General features: G+C 37.0%; 1 protein-coding gene across 1 annotated transcript; it reads right to left on the bottom strand.

The window, feature by feature from the left end:
- Positions 1-8,445: 8,445 nt before the first annotated feature.
- LOC131940405 (synaptotagmin-C-like) lies at positions 8,446-20,260 on the bottom strand. Its single transcript, XM_059299010.1, has 2 exons — positions 20,063-20,260; positions 8,446-9,214 (listed from the first exon to the last, which is right to left on the bottom strand). Exons 1-2 carry the CDS (start codon positions 20,246-20,248, stop codon positions 9,092-9,094), a joined length of 309 nt encoding a protein of 102 aa, XP_059154993.1. The 5' UTR covers positions 20,249-20,260; the 3' UTR covers positions 8,446-9,091.
- Between the last annotated feature and the right edge of the window lie 1,646 nt (positions 20,261-21,906).

Below are 21,906 nucleotides of genomic sequence, written 5' to 3'. Positions count from 1 at the left end.
CTGTATTACAAAATGTAATTCTGGTAAGTGATGCAAATCGCATACAATTGCGAAAATTGTATTACACTTACACGCTAATAGGATTCATTCACCAAGAACACTACGAAACAAGTAACCAATCCTCTATTAAAACATCAAGGACATTGTCCTCAACGTTACCCCGTGCTATACGGTCGCTAAACTAGTCCACCCACACCGGAGTCCCCACGTAAGGCTACTTTATTAATGTACCACGGTCTATTAGTATTCACCGGAGGTCTACGCTAGCTTTGCGGTTACACGTTCGTTAACTTGCGGAGATTTGTGTGATAGGTCCAGGGGCGGAACTACAGTGCCGCCAGACCCCGCAATGCGGGGGGGGGGGGGGGGGGGGCACGCCATTTAGGGGCCCAAAGCCGACCATATTAATTTTTTTATTGTTAAAATTTATTTTCATTTTCTTGCAGTTTTGAATTGATGGTTGTTTTGTAAAAAGATTATAGTAGCTGTGGTTGGATTATCTTTATTCTATAGACACCATCCCACGCTTTTGTATATTCATTTTCCCTTTGTTTTCAAACCACCGTGAAAAGCCGAGTCCTCTTTCTCCTAATCAAACTTATCAAAGATAAGCAAACGTTCAAACCACTTCCATTACTTATTTCCCTTTATTTAAATAGTCAAATAGGGGTGCTTATAAGCTCAATTAAATAGATTTGTACTAAACAAATTAAAAATCAATTAGCCTACTTTTCTTAATTATTATTTTTTTAATAAAGTACTTACTAAAAAATGAGATTGTATAAAAAGGAAACGTATTTCAAATTAATAATACAAATACAAAAAGACATACAAATAAACAAAACACGCGACACCATTACTTATACAAAGCTTTCATGTTTTATATTTTTTGACCGACTGGAGGGTTAAGAGGGTTGAAGGCAAAAATAAAATAAAACTGATTTTCACAAAACACACTAATGCACTCACACAAAGGACATTGTTGTAATTTGTTTTAATTGAATTTTTTTTCCAAACCCGAACAGGCCAGCAATGAGTATCCTATGTTCGTATTTTGTGTTTATATATATATATATATATATATATATATATATATATATATATATATATATATATATATATATATATATATATATATATATATATATATATATATATATATATACATATACATATATATATATATACATATATATATATATACATATATATATGTATATATATATGTATATATATATATATATATATATATATATATATATATATATATATATATATATATATATGGGGGTGGGCCTAAAAGAAATTTTTGCGGGGTGGCCCTTTTTTTCTAGTTCCGCCACTGGATAGGTCATCAGCAGTATGGCGGTTCAACCAAGTTTATGTTTAGAGATAATTCAAGTTTTTGAACATCAATGTATTTGTGGTTTTTATGTTTATATTGATACATATTTAAACGTATATTTTACTTTATCATACTACATAATTTTTTTGTGTGGTTTTTATGTTTATATTGATACATATTTAAACGTATTTTTTAATTCATCATGCAACAGAATATTTTTTTTTAAATTGCTTTTGTTCCTGTAAAAAGAAAGTTAAGTACGAACTTGACGCCCATAGGGCAGATGAAGCAGGATAAATGGGTTCATGTTTCAGTGACCTCGGCATTGTGCAGAGATTGTGTGGTCAGTACTATGCCCAGCCGTCTTTACTTTCTTTAACGTAGGCCAGGTACCCATCAGAGCTGGGCGGACTCAGTGATATTCTACTGACTCGAACCTGGGATTCAAACCCAAGACTTTCGGTTCAGCAGTCGTCTTCGACCACGATGTCCCTTCGTTCATGTGTATGGAAAATATGAAAAATATCAACTCAGTAGCAGACCTAATCCAACGGTAAACAAATGGCTACAATGCTCCATTTCACGATTCTTTAAAGATCATTTTTGTTGAGGTGAATTTAATTGTCTTACGCTTTTTGGGCACTTCGGGCAGAGGCCAGTCTCACCAATGCGACAAGGCACAAGAACAGTGTTTTTTTCAGACTTTTTTCTCCCCCACCCCTTCCAAAGAGATGCCTGGAAGAAACTCGGCGCAAGAAAGTCAGTTTTCAGTATTGGCCTATAAAAATGATGTATAAGTCTCAAAATGGTGTTTACAGCTACTTGCTGACGATGGACGTATCAAAATGGTGTTTACTACTACTAGATGGACGTAACAAAATGGTGTTTACTACTACTAGATGGACGTAACAAAATGGTGTTTACTACTACTAGATGGACGTAACAAAATGGTGTTTACTACTACTAGATGGACGTAACAAAATGGTGTTTACTACTACTAGATGGACTTATCAAAATGGTGTTTACTACTACTAGATGGACGTAACAAATTGGTGTTTACTACTACTTGCTGACGATGTTTTCACTCACTTCTGCCAGTGTTCGTCTGCTAACCTGTCTGCCCAGTCGCACGAAAACATCCCGGTCTGTATATCCCCCTCGGGCTGGGGTAAACTCTGCGACTAAATTAGACTTGTTGTTTCTTTCAGGAGAGAAGAAAACAGTAATTGATTGTAATAGCGCCAACTCGCGCACCGGGGCATCATCATCCGCCCTCGTTCCCGACACGACAAAAATCAATGCGCCGAACAAAGGGACGTCACTTTTTTTTTCTTGTCGACAAACTACACAGGGCTAAAAAAAATGCAGGTGGATGAAATGATTTTATTTTATGAAATGTAGAAGACAATAATAGTAGACCCCCCTGCTTTATTGCTTTATTTAGTAAATTTAAATTAATTCATAAAAAACGATTAGGTATATAATTATGTCAATTTGATGTCAGATTGCATTGTCATTGGGTCCTGACCCACGTGCTAAGTTTGATACGAATCGGTCAGTTATAAGTGCTTGAAATGTCGCTCGGCAGTTTCGATCTATGACGACAGAAGGACAGAAAGACAGAGTAAGCAAGTTAAATAAAAGCTTAAAAAAGATGGATTGGCGGATAAGAAAAGGATTAGATAGATGCTTAAGTTAACGATGACGCCTTGCTCCTACATCACACCTACCTTGATAAGATTTTAATTATGGCCGGAGAGCAAAGATGGTGTCTACCTGTAGCAGCTTCGTATAACACAACACTCTACAACATCGACCACACTTTACAATATAGTTGTCAGATATCATTATACTTTCCACAAAAGCACTCATAAAAGCACCTACCACATCACCAACAACAGCACACGCAAAGCCCAATTCCGCACCATCTACAATACCGATTACAACATTATATAAACCACCTGTAACAACATCATAAATCATCGGCTACAGTAATACTACACAACACTACTTACAAACAATTACTGCATCTCTTATACAACACCAACTACAACAGCAAACATATAATCTTCAACACCATCTAAACAGCACCCACAACACCATATTGTAAAATCTCCAACAACACTTTTTTTAACATTTGCATCAGAACTAGTGGTTGAATAGAGTAGGGCAGATCTGCCCCATGCAGAAAGTATGTAGCTACACTCCTGCGTAGCAACACTGACTTGGAACCCTGTGGTGTTGACACATTTTAAATCCTAAACATTCCATTTTCCAACACCACTAATGACGTTTGGTAACGTATAATTATTTTTTCGTTGTTTTTTTTTAAATAAATAAGTTATTTTAGAATAAAAGAAAAATGAACAGTTGAATAGATAAAACTGTGGTAATTCATATTGATGACTAAATTAATTTATCCGTTTTGCATTGTGTTGATGTTTTTTTTTTTTTTTTGTTGTTGTTTTTTTTTTCAAATAAGTTCACTTGAAATTTTGAATGCAAAACTAAGTTATTCCCACAGGCATAAAAGAGATTGTGTTCTACATTTTATAAGTTTGCCATTTGCCGACGACATCAACCCCCCCCCCCACTTCCACCCTACTCACCCACTTCAGATTTTCATCAAGTTAAATTAAATTTGTATTTCGTGAGCGACACACACACAAAGCTTCCGCGTCTGCTCTTGTCGCGTGCGCGTGTGTGTCTGGCGGTGTACGTAATTTTGCGCTTTCGGTATATATATATATATATATATATATATATATATATATATATATATATATATATATATATATATATATATATATATATATATATATATATATATATATATATATATATATATATATATATATATATGCCTATTTATAAAGGCTATATACAGTGGCGTGACAAGGCGGGGGCGGTGAGCAGAGCTGCGGTCCTCGACATTTAGGGGGCGACACCAATAACAAAAAATCATAACATTTCCCGTTATGGAAATGTTTTATCCATTTAAAATTTAAGATTATAAAGTAGTAGGGAGGCAGGGGTGACACCAAACACGAAAGTGCCTAATTGCAGGAGCGTGTGGGGTGTCACACTCACATACTGTATTGGGATCGGGTGACACCCGACCTAGTCACGCCACTGGCTATATATATATATATATATATATATATATATATATATATATATATATATATATATATATATATATATATATATATATATATATATATATATATATATATATATACGCAAGGTTTACTGCACTTAAGTGTATTAGAAGCGTATTTTGTTGACATATTTTAAAAACCTCGTTTAACTTAATACCTTTGCCATGTGGAATTATTTTTCTATTCTTTTTTTTTCTTATGTGTTTGACATTAAAAAAAATACAACCCCTGTCCTAAAGTGGTTGTCACACAGTCCATCCAACCCTTGGGTTGTGTCAGACAATGAACTGGATGTCACTGAGACCAGCGCTGGACGGGCCGTGTATTGATTTGACATTTCAGTCTGCGCTTGGAGAGAGAAAAAATCTTTAAGTCTCTGACAGTGTTCAATACAAGCAAAGTTTGCCCAAGATGGGCGAATGATGTGCCCAATTAATCTATTTTAGGGTTCCTTTTTTTCTAGGGAAATTTGACTATGATGGAAGAAAGGGAAATTAAAAAAACTTTCTAAAGAAAGAGAATTATTTAAAGTTTGGGGATTCGCTGCTAAATTAAAAATTAAAAAAAAAACCTGTTTAGAAAAAAAAAATTCTTGCAAAATTCAATTCAGAATTTAAATGAATCTTTTGTCACCACAAAAACAAACGAATCTATTTCCGGTTAGTGTCGCCCTGTAGAAGTTAGCTTAACATCAGCGTATAAATTTACTTACAACTTACATACACATATGAATATATGTTTATGTGTATATTTATACATCCGTATAATATATATGTATGTATATATGTATATGTATATATATATATATATATATATATATATATATATATATATATATATATATATATATATATATATATATATATATATATATATATATATATATATATATATATATATATATATATATATATATATATATATATACATATCACAAAAAGATACTATGAACACAATGAGTTGTTTTTTCTTATTTTTCCTTTATTTTCTCCCTTTTTTGTTTTACATATGTCGTGTCCAGGAAGTTTTCAAATTTGTTTGTACCATGTTTTATCATGGAACAATTATTATCTTTCAAATTTACATTTTTTAACAACCTAACAACATTAATTTCAGAAAATCTGCTGTCTTCAAACGAAGAACGATATTTATATTTGTAGAATACTTTCAAACTTCCCAAAATGTTTTTGTAATGACTGAAGTTTCTTCTTGTCAGTTATTTTCCTAGAGCAAAAAAACCAGTGAAATTAAATCAAACTAAAGATGTTGATCTATAGCTAATCCTTGTGTATACGTTCTATATCTAATCCTGGTGTACAAGTTGTATATCCTTGTGTACACGTTCTATAGCTAATCCTTGTGTACAAGTTCTATAGCTAATCCTGGTGTACAAGTTCTATAGCTAATCCTGGTGTACAAGTTCTATAGCTAATCCTTGTGTACAAGTTCGTTGCCGGCTTTTTTAAAAGTGCCAGTCATATAATTTCGCCCCCTGTTCTATTTCTTAAAACTCGGATTGGCGCACGATCTTTCACCTCTTAACCTGGTCTTCTAGCGAGGATCTTTTCATCCTGCTCTTTCAGGAGAGTCACCCAAGCCACGTGCAGTTGGGTGACCTTGTGATTCAAAGTTTGACCTCAAGGTCAGCGTGACATAAACTACCAGCTAGTCGTAACATGATGAGACAACGGGAGAATAAAGTATGGGGGTGGGGGGTAATATAGGAGGGGTGGGGGTTTAGGGGTAGGGTGGGGTAGAACAGTACAATAGTTACATATTGTCATATACAAGTTTCATGGAATATAGACGAAAATCAACATATATGTATCATTTAGAATGTAGACATAATCAACATTTACATGTATCATATAGATTAAGACATAATCAACATACAAGTCAACAGCGTATGACTTTATCAGTCAATTTGGTTGTAAAATTATAGGTTCATATGAAGCGATGTATGAAACATCATAAAATGAAAATATGAAAACATTCCAATAACACACTGTTTCTTTGTTTAGCCGTTGCTAAGCAACACAAAAACATCGTCTGCTAACAATGGTATTTTAAAAAAATGAGATCTGGAAAATTTTCGATTTAAAATTCTTAGCGTTGGCTAAGATTATTGAAGTGAAACGGATTTAAACATAAATCATCAGTAATCCAGTTCAATTGCAGGGACTATCTTACTAGAGCTAGGATTGGCTAAAACTGTGTAGCAATATTCATATCTATAATGTAGTCTAATTCCTATTTTTATAACGCCCGTCATTTTTAATAGTATGTATGTTATCTTATACTATTTATGTAATATTTATTTTATTTACAATGTAATTTTTATTTTTGTTATAAGTTTAAATCATGCGTGAAGTTTTAAAATACGTATATTTTTTTTATAGTATTTACATGGTATGATACATTAGCAAATGTAAATAAGATAAGATAATCTAAATATAATTAATGTAAACATGTCGTAGGTTTATGTAACACCGTAAATAAGATGATATGGGACATTACTCGTGGAATTATATGGTGTTATAGGTACATAGTTTATCCGTAAAATTGTGTATCAACAAAGAGTTATCGTAGGGTCGGGGTTTTAATTTTTTTAAACGTTACTAGTTATTTCTGATATGACTGATTGTCACCTTTTAGATCTGTATAATTCGTTTGCCATAGGAAATAATACATGTAATATTTCAACATTTTATCTTTAAAGCTTTTTAAAATTTGTTTTGCGTTTTTTCCTATTTTAAACCAAATATTTTTAAAGTTGACATCGGAGGTCTATCGTTTTAAATTACATATGCTTATACAAAATATTTAATTAAAAAAAAACAGGTGCTTTTTAAAAGAGATTCTGTCACTGACAATAGTGATCTCCCTTTGACCAAGGAAGTATAACAGCTTATCTCCCCTGTCCAAGAAGCCCCAATCACCGGATCTACTACTAGCAAGAAAAGAACCAAATCCCAGAAAATGCCGGACTATACACTGAACATACCAATTATTCTGATAAGGATCTATAAGTATGATAAGTTGGTTTCATCGGCGTATAATTGATTACTTGTTTTTTTTTTACTAATTAGGGATATAATACAGTAAAGTTATCATGTGAATCAGGCGAAAGTAACATTAACGTTTTAACTTTAAAAAAAAAGTTTCTGGGACCTATATATACATGAGCTTTATTCGTATATGCTACAAAAAAAATGATATAACAGAATAAAAGAGAATAACAAATATTTGGCCATATAATTTTAAATTAGGATAGTACTTTATATATTGGATGAAACTACCTTTAGAATAGGCTCTATGAATTGATAAGATGTTCCACTTTTATGATTGCTCATGTGGATGAAAATCACATTTTCTTAATTTGTGTTTATTAGAAGCGCTAAATATTTTAAATTTGTTACAGTTTACCTTAACATTGTCCAGCTCTCATTAACTGTGTTGTATCAGATTAATCCAATTTTTTAAAAAAATATTTTAAACTATGAAACTATTTTTGGCTTTAGAAAAAAAAAGATAAGCCATGTGAAGTGGTCGAAGTGAGAATTGAATAGACAAAAAAAAAATCGATGTTGGATCTTTAAACTTAACACCAGGGTCAAACAGTGCAGGTCACAATGACCCAGCCAGTTGTGTCGTGATGATTTTGTGTCCTCTGTTGACCCCAAATCTATTGAATTCATTCCTGGAGAAATTGTACGTCTAACCGAATTTTTAAAAAAAGTATGATATTGTACTGGTGCAAGTTAAATACAAAAGCCGTCTGAGTTAACATGCTCTCAAAAAATGACATATTTTTAAAAAACTAACTACTACCATATGCATTCAATGACATTGTTGGCGCAGTAGTCACATTCTAATCACTCTCGTATTTGTTCAATTAAATTATTTGCTATAATTGAATTTTCACCTAAAACTAATGAAATGACGTCATGATTACATTCTAGACTTCACAAAACCAACAAGTAATCAGCAGCCCAGCCTAAGACAATGGAGTTCCAAAAATAGCAATAGTAAAGCTGTTTAGATCACAGCCTTAAAAATCTTACACTAGACTTGAGCCGTTATTTCGTACATCCATCAATGATAACTACTTGAATTTTCAACCGACATTCTATAAAAATCACATGTTATCAAAACATAAAAAACCACATCAATAAAAATATTTTGTGTACATGATATGGCGATGATAACACAATAGATAACTTACAACAGCAGCAGAAATTAATTTTTTAATTTTTTTTCAGGAGGTGAGATTTGGAGTTTTCATTAAATTTAATTGTCTAGCAAAGTTATCATTTTAAAAAGAAAATCAAAATTTTCAAAAAGAATTATTGGTATTGTAAAACTGGTTTTAGTATAAAAATAAAAAGCATGTTTAAATGTGTACATGTATATTTTTCAAAATTAATTTAACGATTGTTTTGAAATAACGGGGTTAAATAGCCTCGAACTGAAATACTTTGGGCAAATGACGTAAAACGCACTAAAGCGTATCCATTTGGCGTGAAGTGAAAGCTATTTCTTAACCAGGTCTTTTGTTGTTTTTTTGTTGGCTTTATCCGAACGGTCATGACGTAATCTTGCCAGTTTTGATGATGGGGTGCCAGTTGTCCGTGGATCGGTGGGGGTGTTCCATTATCTCGTACCAGTGCTCCAGTTGTTCCCCGTGGCTATACCATCCCAGGTCAACCTGCAGAGAAGGTCAAAGGTCAGTGTGGGGGGAAAAGAATGTAGGGTTAGGGGGGGGGGAAATAACGGTAATCTACGATACATTTAGAAATTTTCATTAAACATAACATCAAACATAGCATCAACGACAACATCAACCACAACACCAACAATAACATCAACCATTGCATCAACAACAGCATAAACCAAAACAGTGTTTCTTCCAGACTTTTTTCTCCGGGGGGGGGGGCACTTGAAAATTTCGGGGGGGGGTGTATATATTTTCTATATAAATAATATAAATTTCATTTCGTTCGGGGGGGGGGGGGGGTAGAATTTTTTCGGGGGGGCTTTGCCCCCCCCCCCCCCGAAGAGATGCCTGGAAGAAACTCTGAACCAAATATCCACCACAACTTCCACCACAACATACACCACATCATCCATATCAATCACAACATCAACATTAACCAAAAAATCAACTGTAACATTAACCACATCATCAACCACATCAACAACCACACCATCAACCACATAATCAACCATAACATCAATCATAACATCAACCACAACACCAACCACAGCATCAAACAACATCAACCACAAACATCAACCACAACATAAACTTCAACATCAACCATAACGTTAACGTTGCCACGACAACTGCCGCAGGCTGGGCTATTAACCCGATATGAGCAGCATCCGTTCAGGGGAAAAGCAAAAAAAAAAAAAAAAAAAAAAAAAAAAAAAAAAAAAAAAAAAAATCTAAAAAATATCTTTGAAATCTTTTTTTTTTTTAAAAAAAAAGATTAATCCCGCTTCCAAATTTTCAAGAAAGCATTTAAACATGAAAGAAAAAATTGTCTTATCCTATTTTTTTTTTTGTCCTATCTCTTTTTTTTTAAATGTAGCGAGCTGTTGTTGCTGCATTAACCCTATCTAGTCCGTTTTAAAATAAAAACCGCCATTTTGTCTGCCATGGTGAAAAATTCGCCGGACGACGAACAGAATCTCGCACGGTACAGCTGGGGAAAAATTCGCGGGGAATTCTGGTACGATGACGTCAGCAGGGCACTGGTATATTCTAGGAATCAGGGGAAGGTAATGCTACCAATCGTCTGCCGAGAAAGGTAATGCTACTAATCGTGTAAAATCGTTTCCTGTTTCATTCTAGATCATCCGTTAAAGGACAGGGTGGTTTGAAGGCAGAAAAAAAATGTGAACTCTTACTGGTCCCTTCTCCTTTTGAGAAAAAAAAAGCAGTTTATTAACTTTAAAAAATATTATTGATAAAAATAAACACCAAGGCTCGTCCAACGAAACGTTCGAGGTCCGAGACACGTAACTCACCATTTAAAATATTTCCTATACAGAAGAAAAAAAAAACGTTTCTGTTTACGACTCTACAAAGTGCGACTTGTTCCAGAACAAAGATAATTTGTGTGTGAGTCATAGAACTTCAAGGTTCTTAAAAAATAAACTATGACTCATATTCCATGCAGAGAAAAATTTGACAACAAAAAGTCTAAAACCCGTTTCTTAATGATGTCTTGTATGACGTCCAATGTGATAGCTGAGACATTGTGAAACTCGGGGAGATTTTTCTACAAATTCCTCGGCAAGAGAGTATTTTTAACAGATACTTAGGTCGGCTATTATTTTCAACAGATTCCTAGGCCTGCCAATATTTTAACAGATTCCAGGGCATGCTAGTATTTTTAACAGATTCTTAAGTCGGCTATTCTTTCCAAACAGATTCCTAGGCCTGCTAGTATTGATTCCAAACAGATCCTATGCCTGGTAGTATTATTTCCAAACAGATCCTATGCCTGGTAGTATTATTTCCAAACAGATCCTATGCCTGGTAGTATTATTTCCAAACATATTCCTAGACCTGCAAATATTTTATCAAATAGATTCCTAGGCCTGCCAGTATTTTAACAGATTCGCATCCTTGCCAATATTCCACCCAACAGATTCCTAGACCTGCCAATATTCCACCCAACAGATTCCTAGCCCTGCCAATATTCCACCCAACAGATTCCTAGACCTGCCAATATTCCACCCAACAGATTCCCAGCCCTGCCAATATTCCACCCAACAGATTCCTAGACCTGCCAATATTCCACCCAACAGATTCCTAGACCTGCCAATATTCAACTCAACAGATTCCTACACATACCAATATTCCACCCAACAGATTCCTAGACCTGCCAATATTCCACCCAACAGATTCCTAGACCTGCCAATATTCCACCCAACAGATTCCTAGACCTGCCAATATTCAACTCAACAGATTCCTACACATGCCAATATTCCACCCAACAGATTCCCAGCTCTGCCAATATTCCACCCAACAGATTCCCAGCTCTACCAATATTCCACCCAACAGATTCCTAGACCTGCCAATATTCCACCCAACAGATTCCCAGACCTGCCAATATTCCACCCAACAGATTCCTAGACCTGCCAATATTCCACCCAACAGATTCCTAGACCTGCCAATATTCAACTCAACAGATTCCTACACATGCCAATATTCCACCCAACAGATTCCTAGACCTGCCAATATTCATCTCAACAGATTCCTAGACCTGCCAATATTCCACCCAACAGATTCCCAACCCTGCCAATATTCCACCCAACAATTCCCAGCCCTGCCAATATTCCACCCAACAGATTCCTAGACCTGCCAATATTCCACCCAACAGATTCCCAGACCTGCCAATATTCCACCCAACAATTCCCAGCTCTGCCAATATTCCACCCAACAGATTCCTAGACCTGCCAATATTCCACCCAACAGATTCCTAGACCTGCCAATATTCCACCCAACAGATTCCTAGACCTGCCAATATTCCACCCAACAGATTCCTAGCCCTGCCAATATTCCACCCAACAGATTCCTAGACCTGCCAATATTCCACCCAACAGATTCCTAGACCTGCCAATATTCCACCCAACAGATTCCTAGACCTGCCAATATTCCACCCAACAGATTCCTAGACCTGCCAATATTCCACCCAACAGATTCCTAGACCTGCCAATATTCCACCCAACAGATTCCTAGACCTGCCAATATTCCACCCAACAATTCCCAGTCCTGCCAATATTCCACCCAACAGATTCCTAGACCTGCCAATATTCCACCAAACAGATTCCCAGCTCTGCCAATATTCCACCCAACAATACCCAGCCCTGCCAATATTCCACCCAACAGATTCCTAGACCTGCCAATATTCCACCAAACAGATTCCCAGCTCTGCCAATATTCCACCCAACAGATTCCTAGACCTGCCAATATTCCACCAAACAGATTCCCAGCTCTGCCAATATTCCACCAAACAGATTCCCAGCTCTGCCAATATTCCACCCAACAGATTCCTAGACCTGCCAATATTCCACCAAACAGATTCCCAGCTCTGCCAATATTCCACCCAACAATACCCAGCCCTGCCAATATTCCACCCAACAGATTCCCAGCTCTGCCAATATTCCACCAAACAGATTCCCAGCTCTGCCAATATTCCACCAAACAGATTCCCAGCTCTGCCAATATTCCACCCAACAGATTCCTAGACCTGCCAATATTCCACCAAACAGATTCCCAGCTCTGCCAATATTCCACCAAACAGATTCCCAACCCTGCCAATATTCCACCCAACAGATTCCCAGCTCTGCCAATATTCCACCCAACAGATTCCCAACCCTGCCAATATTCCACCCAACAGATTCCCAACCCTGCCAATATTCCACCCAACAGATTCCCAACCCTGCCAATATTCCACCCAACAGATTCCCAACCCTGCCAATATTCCACCCAACAGATTCCCAACCCTGCCAATATTCCACCCAACAGATTCCCAACCCTGCCAATATTCCACCCAACAGATTCCCAACCCTGCCAATATTCCACCCAACAGATTCCCAACCCTGCCAATATTCCACCCAACAGATTCCCAACCCTGCCAATATTCCACCCAACAGATTCCCAACCCTGCCAATATTCCACCCAACAGATTCCCAACCCTGCCAATATTCCACCCAACAGATTCCCAACCCTGCCAATATTCCACCCAACAGATTCCTAGACCTGCCAATATTCCACCCAACAGATTCCCAACCCTGCCAATATTCCACCCAACAGATTCCCAACCCTGCCAATATTCCACCCAACAGATTCCCAACCCTGCCAATATTCCACCCAACAGATTCCCAACCCTGCCAATATTCCACCCAACAGATTCCTAGACCTGCCAATATTCCACCCAACAGATTCCCAACCCTGCCAATATTCCACCCAACAGATTCCCAGCTCTGCCAATATTCCACCCAACAGATTCCTAGACCTGCCAATATTCCACCCAACAGATTCCCAACCCTGCCAATATTCCACCCAACAGATTCCTAGACCTGCCAATATTCCACCCAACAACTCCCAGACCTGCCAATATTCCATATTCCACCCAACAATTCCCAGCCCTGCCAATATTCCACCCAACAATTCCCAACCCCTGCAGGTATAACAGAAAACGTTTTCTTTCTCCAGACAAATTGATCTCCGACCCGGAGCAGGAAGGGGCCATAATCCAACAACAGGAAGGTCAAAGGTCATTTGAATTTATTTTTTATTTTTCCGTTGTTTTTTTTTCGAAGTTTTGGGTGTACATGGTATTGATGCCCATGCAATTTATACAAATTCATTTTAAAACTCTCACAGAATATATTTGAAAAAAGTTTTGATTGAATATTTTTTAAAACTACCAACGGCCCATACACCACTGAATCTGTAACATGACTAATGTAACTAAATCCCAGCAAGAGAAATGTTTTTAAAAAAATGTTAGTTTATCATGCCCTAAAGCATCGTGTTTTATAAACACCTTTTAGAAAGTGCTTGAATTTTTTTTATAGTGCCATGTTTTTTAAGCAACTCATGAGCTTTGTTTTTCGGCATTTAAGCTACATATAATGCAGTTATTGTTTTACTCAAAGACCTCACACACTAGTGGATGTTGAACAGAATTGTTGAGTAGAATTTTATCTGATGATACGTACATAACTCGAGACTTTTCCGGGATAGACCTAAAACACGACACATATGAGATAGACCTAAAACACGACACCCACCTGGGATAGATTTAAACAAGACACACACACACACACACACATACACACACACACACGTGGGATAGACCTAAAACACGACATACACACACATACACACATACACTTGAATAGATATCGAAAAAAAGGATATATTGAGCGAAGATGTAAACGTAATAAATAAGCTTCACACAGCAGCTAAGTCTTTAGCATCTATTAACAATGTAGCATCTATTAACAATGTAGCATCTATTAACAATGTAGCATCTATTAACAATGTAGCATCTATTAACAATGTAGCATCTATTAACAATGAATCCTCTAACCATCGTCAATCATAGAAAAATAATCAACACCACTGGGCATCCCTAGATTCTGTCAGTTGAAGCTGAGCCCCAAAACCAGCAGACGTCAACAGGCCAAAATTAGCAGACGTCAACAGGCCAAAATTAGCAGACGTCAACAGGCCAAAATTAGCAGACGTCAACAGGCCAAAATTAGCAGACGTCAACAGGCCAAAATTAGCAGACGTCAACGGGCCAAAATTAGCAGACGTCAACAGGCCAAAACAAGCAGATGTCAACAGGCCAATGACGTCAACAGGCCAAAACAAGCAGACGTCAACAGGCCAATGACGTCAACAGGCCAAAACTAGCAGACGTCATCAGGCCAAAACTAGCAGACGTCAACAGGCCAAAACAAGCAGACGTCAACAGGCCAATGACGTCAACAGGCCAAAACTAGCAGACGTCATTAGGCCAAAACTAGCAGACGTCAACAGGCCAATGACGTCAACAGGCCAAAACTAGCAGACGTCATCAGGCCAAAACTAGCAGTCGTCAACAGGCCAAAACTAGCAGTCGTCAACAGGCCAAAACTAGCAGACGTCAACAGGCCAATGACGTCAACAGGCCAAAACTAGCAGACGTCAACAGCCCAAAACTAGCAGTCGTCAACAGGCCAAAACTAGCAGACGTCAACAGGCCAATGACGTCAACAGGCCAAAACTAGCAGACGTCAACAGCCCAAAACTAGCAGTCGTCAACAGGCCAAAACTAGCAGACGTCAACAGGCCAAAACTAGCAGACGTCAACAGGCCAAAACTAGCAGACGTCAACAGGCCAAAACTAGCAGACGTCAACAGCCCAAAGCCAGCAGACGTCAACAGGTTAAAACTAGCAGACGCCAACAGGCCAAAACTAGCAGACGTCACCAGCCCAAAACCAGCAGACGTCAGCAGGCCAAAACTAGCAGACGTCAACAGCCCAAAACAAGCAGACGTCAACAGGCCAAAACTAGGAGACGTCAACAGGCCAAAACTAGCAGACGTCAACAGGCACTTACGCTTGCAAGGCTTTCTACCGCTGAATCAAGGTCTTAAACTTCAATCCAATGTTGACGGATTCACTAAATACCCCCCCCCCCCCCACACCATCTCTTATGGACATCAAATATGTTATAACCAATAACCGTCTCTGTCAAGTCAACACGCGCTGCAAGTACTCACGGACTCCATCACGTGACTTTAACCCAAGTTCCAGTAAACAGACACGTCCGCCATTTTGTTTTTTACCGATTTGCTGTCTAGCCAATCATGTTCCTTAAAAAATACCCCCCTCCACCCTCCACTCCACCCACCCAAGATGAGTGCTATAATCATATTGCTATTTCAACACAATTGTAAAAGTTGTTGGCAAAGACACTAGACAACTTCATTTCATCACCCTTCCAGGAAGCGAACTAAACTAAATTTCGAGAAAAAAAAATAATACCCCCCTATTGTAAAATTTCCAAAACTTTGTCAACAAGTTATAAACAAAGCGCCGATTGGCATGAGTTATAAACATGCTGTTATTGTTATTTATGATTCAGTTGACTTGCAGGCTCCAGGGCTTGGGGCTAGGCAGCCCACGCTAATTGATGGGCTGGGAGAGGATGGGTTAACGTCAACAAAGAGAGAGGCTGGAGTTACGTCAAAATCTGAGTTTAGGATTGTATGGAGTAACATTTTATCATATTCTACTTTGTAAATATTTAAATCATGTTTTAGTTTATTTTCATCAAATACATTCGTGTGTAGAAGTCACGTAAACAGAAAAAATCTACTTCATCTGCCTTTTTTACTTTTTTTAAACTCTCGGTACAGAAACTATATTTTTATTATTATTTCTTACTTATTATTTCAGAAAAAGTTTTTTTTTAATCAAAAAAGACATCTGTACCAAAATATTACGTTGTTTAAACTTCAACAGCATTCGTAAAACGTAAAAATAAAAGTTTTCTTCGTGCATCCAGAAATCTCCCGATCCTGTCTGGGCGAAATATTGCTCAACCCTAAAAAAAATTAAGTTGCTAAATATCATTTTTTAGAAAAATTCTCCAACCGAACTTAGGTTCCTTGAGTCAACAATTTGACGTAAAATGTCTTTCCCTATAAACTTAACACCAGTTCTTTTGGGTGGACTAGCTGTTTGTTTCTCTCAGTTGATGAATGCTTTTGAGAACCGGACGCGAAGTCCACTCCTGGTCGAGGTCAATTATGAGTCTATGACGGGGCGCTAAAAAGTGCACTCAAATTACCAACGAGAGCTCTTACAGGGAGACAACCTAAGCCCATCAGGAGACTATGTCTTTTCTATGTAAGGGGAAACAAATTGTGTGTCCATATTTTTTTTCTTCTATTATTAGAGACACGGCGAACCACCATTGGTTTCCAGTAAACCGAACTGATTAGCGCCCTTTATCAAAGGCGAGTTCGTGGATTGTGTGACGGCGGCCGTGCAGGGGAGAGAACTGGGTTAAAGAACTGACGACGTAGGGGGAGACAATTTCCGTGTTGGTTGTCTCGGCTAGACGGAAAATGCCACGGACTTTATTAAAGGAGGGTTTTAGTATAGAACATTCACCATAGAACATTCACCATAGAACATTCACTATAGAACATTCAGTATAGAACATTCAGTATAGAACATTCACTATAGAACATTCACCATAGAACATTCACCATAGAACATTCACTATAGAACATTCAGTATAGAACATTCACCATAGAACATTCACCATAGAACATTCACCATAGAACATTCACTATAGAACATTCACCATAGAACATTCACTATTTGTAGAATATTCAAACCTGCATTCTTTATAGTTATAAAAATCGAAAACAGAACTTCATCCTCAAACATTGCTCTATACATAATACAGGGGATCTCTTCCAATAATAAAATTAAGAACGAAGAAGAAGTAGCTCTATCTCTAAGCCAAAATTTAAACCAATTCCTAAACCACAAACCCTGTTCTATATGTAAGCCAAGATTTTTTTAAAATAATTAAACTATAACCCTGTCTCTAAACCTAATCTTTTTCATGGTCCAAACATCTAATCCTAAGTTAAGAATTATTGTGTTGTTATAGAGCAGTGGTTCCCAACCTTTTTCGAGTGGCGACCCCCTTTTATAAAAGGTAAGTGACCCGCGACCCCCATAGAATTAAAAAGCCCAAATAAGTATGGAAATTAATAAGCACTAAAATAAGATTTTCTAGTAGACTTTCAATATGAACTACTCTTGATAACTATTTTAATAGCATGAGTAAAATTGCATACTATTCACTAAACCTTCGTGGTTAAGTTTTTAATTTAAAAAAATGTTGTTAACGCCAAACTATGTCATTATAATTATCTTAATTTTGTTTTTAATCGAAGAATAGTGTTGAAAATATATTCTTGAAAAGTCAATCAATTTTACTTTTGGGTATGAATGGTGAATACTACACCAAAATTGTGTGTGCAGTTTTTCATCTTACTCGGAATCATTCTGCAAATCAAAGAATTCATCTTGTAATTCATCAGGAATGCTGGCAACATCAAGGGAAGTAGAGAATGGGTAATGCGTAAATGCAGATTCTTCTTTTTTCAGCTCAGAGAAATAGCGATGCAGTTCGTTTTCAAGAGATTCAATATGCCCAGAAATCGCTTCTTTCAAAATTGTAATTATCTCACAATCAGATTCATCTACCACACCGCAGAGTTTCTCAAATTTACAATATTTCCAAGATTTATTTTCTTTACCGATTTTGCAGCTTTGATAAAAATGCCCCGAGATTATCATGGAAAGTTATAATATTCGTTCATTTTCCTTGAAGCTTCAGGTTAAGCTTATCTTGTTCGAACTCTATGTCGTTTTAAGTATACCAAAAAGTCTGGTTTCCTTTGCACTTCAAAGAACAATTTGATTTCAGATTTCAATCTAAAAATCACAATTTACAACATTTCGTTTGACAGCCAACGTACTGTAGTGTAGAAGAGCAGAACCTCGTGATCTATATTAATGTTTTTGCTCAGTTCTTTGAAGGCTCCGTATTTTATATAATTTACGACTTATACTAGCAATGGACTCTTAATATCGATTGGTTAGGGCAGTGGTTAGGGAGCTAAATCTTTTCTGTTTTCTGAAAGCCCGATTTTGAGCTAAACATAGATAGCGCACCATCTGTACAACCCCATTTTAATCATCAAGTTTCAAAAAGGGTATTTATTTTCTCTATTCACTCTTCATTGCTATCATCCGCATGAATATAGACACAGACCAGCAACTGCGAACACGAACTCACGTTTGATGATTTATCAACTTGAAAAGCAAACAATGGTGAAAGCTTAATTTCAATAAAAAAGTGTTATTTAACATTTACGTACATGAAGCGTTTGATGAGATTTTCTCCTATTGTTTTTTTTTTTTTTTTTTGCTTGGCATTTTATATTGCGACTTCATTTGATGCTTGCACTAATGCTGGTGAAAACTTCCTGTTCGATCAAGTCTCTGGCGTTTGCAACTAGCTTCTTACCGACGAATGAACTCCATATATTTTTCGGTGTGTTCCGAAGGACACGTCTCAAATGGCGTTTTAGTTTTGAAGATTTTATAGATTCGTGACTGAGAACAACTTTGTACAGTGCGCTTTGTTTCTTCTCTATTACATTTCCAGTGATGTTAATGAAGCCGAATTTCAAAAATTCTTCTAAATATTTATGTTTTGTTTCAAATTACTAAGGTTTAGTATACCAGTTGGCGACCCCCCAGAAAGACCTTCGCGACCCCCTGGGGGGTCGCGACCCCCAGGTTGGGAACCCGTGTTATAGAGGGTACCCACAAAACAAATATGCGGGTTCAATTGAAAAATATTTATAACATGTTAGTTATTTTACAAAAATATCAATACTACACAACAATAACAAAAACTAGTATGTTTTGGTTAAAGATTTAAACACCTTTTTTTACAATTTAAACTACAGTGATATAGCTGTACTAAAACACTCTGTGTATGAAATGACTTTCCGACCAACCAACTGCATGATCTAGATCAGTGGTGTAGTCAGAAATTGGTCATGGGAGGTGTTCAAACATTTTTCCACATGTATACAAACCTATATATATATATATATATATATATATATATATATATATATATATATATATATATATATATATATATATATATATATATATATATATATATATATATATATACGGGTCCATGGTCCATAGGGGTCCATGGGAGGGGTTATAACCCCCCCCCCCCTAAACCTCCCACCCCTTGCCTACGCCACTGATCTAGATCAACAAACAACACCGACAACCAATGCCGACAGCTGCACAAAAACCAAGCGAGTTTATCAATAACACACGTCACTTCAACACGTCAGATGACGCCACTTCCGGTTGCGCAGACGTTAAAAAAAAATTTGAAAAAAAAATTCAAGAGTTACCTGTCCTATCTTGTGGACCCCGGTCATCATGTCCTTGTGCAGCACGTGAAAGACGAACACGTGACCCAGCAGTTTGGGGTTTTCCCGGTTGACCTCGAACACGACCTGATGGTGCCAGACGGGGTCCTGCGTGTTCTGTCTGACCTTGCACTTGTTCTTGCCCTCCCGGATACCGTTGACGTACATCTCGACCTTCACGTACGGATCTGAGGGACAGATTTTAGTGGGGGCTTTAAAAGGTAAATTCTTAACGTTGACGTACGTGTCTAAGGGACAGATTATAGTGTGGGTTTTAAAGGTAAATTCTCAACATTTAAATACGGGTCTGTGGGACAGATTTTAGTGGGGGGTTTTTTAAGGTATATGTGTTGTTAATTATTTTGTTGTTGTTGTGTATCAGTGTGGTCGAGTAGTAGAGCGCATGAGGGCTATCCTACAAATGTTGATTACGTTTCTTGCTATCCTACAAATGTTGATTACGTTTCTTGCTATCCTACAAATGTTGGTTCCGTTTCTTGCTATCCTACAGCGGTTTCCAGATCAAGTCTGTATGCCGGTTATATAATTTATTTAATTATTTTATTAATAATTAATGGTCTTTAGAGCCAGATTTACAATTTGAGGAAATCAAACTTATAGGCATCGTACTAACAATACATTCCATATTGTCCTATAAAGTCTACTTCGTCTACGTGTGTTCACCACACGTTCAAACGCACGTGTTACTTCAACGGTGCTAGGAAACTTTAAACATAAGCAGATGTTACATCGTTCACAGATAATCTTTAGTATCTCTCTAAGATACTTTTATCACGTGATAAGCTGATCTACTTTGTTGCAACCGCTAACAACATCATGGGACGTGGATAGAGCGTTAGACTTCTAACCCGAAAGTCTCAAGTTTGAATCCGGGTTTAAGTCAGTCGAACGTCCTTGAGTCCACCCAGCTCTGATGGGTACCTATCCTTATGGAAAGTAAAGGCGTCTGTGCATAGTGCTGACCACATTTCCCATTAACTTGCTGAGGTCAAGAAAAATACGAACTCTATTTCATCTAATTGATCGCTAGGTCTAAAAGAGGAATCTTCCATTTTCTTTTATTTTACTAACACCATAAAAACCCGAACGTTCAATAAAAATAAAATGGCGGAGAAAAGAATTCGCATTATAATTAATTTAATAATCTCCATATTATATTACATTATCAGAACTTAAAACAAAATATCAAAATTATTAAAATGTTACATTTTATGTACTGTGTTCAATCGCGTTTTATCTCACTAAATCAATTAAAAACCCCATTTGTAAACTTATTACCTGCAAAACAAAATATACTCGTTCTAATAATAACTATCTACTTTAGTGGGAGCACATATGAAGCATAAATTATAATGCTAGCCTAATCACAAGAACACTTCGCTAAAGTAGATGTAGGTATGGTATGGCCGCAAAGTGGGCTTAAATCGCTATCTTTTGGGAGAAAATTAAACGACATCCGTTCGGACAAGGACACTTAAGGACCAGGACATTTAAGGACCAGGACAAAGGACTTAAGGGCCAGGACAAAGGACTTAAGGACCAGGACAAAGGACTTAAGGACCAGGACAAAGGACTTAAGGACCAGGACAAAGGACTTAAGGACCAGGACAAAGGACTTAAGGACCAGGACAAAGTACTTAAGGACCAGGACAAAGTACTTAAGGACCAGGACAAAGTACTTAAGGACCAGGACAAAGTACTTAAGGACCAGGACAAAGTACTTAAGGACCAGGACAAAGTACTTAAGGACCAGGACAAAGGACTTAAGGACCAGGACAAATGACTTAAGGACCAGGACAAATTAC

The sequence above is a fragment of the Physella acuta genome, unplaced genomic scaffold (assembly GCF_028476545.2).
Source record: "Physella acuta isolate Inbredline_101_S28 unplaced genomic scaffold, ASM2847654v3 ptg000316l, whole genome shotgun sequence".
Lineage (NCBI taxonomy): Eukaryota > Metazoa > Mollusca > Gastropoda > Physidae > Physella > Physella acuta.
This window is presented reverse-complemented; position numbering and strand designations above follow the sequence as displayed.

Coding starts and splice junctions, on each gene's coding strand:
- LOC131940405 (XM_059299010.1), bottom strand. CDS start 20,248: ATGTACGTCAACGGTATCCGGGAGGGCAAGAACAAGTGCAAGGTCAGA. Junction 9,215..20,062: donor GGGTCCACAAGATAGGACAG/GTAACTCTTGAA, acceptor CCTTCTCTGCAG/GTTGACCTGGGATGGTATAG.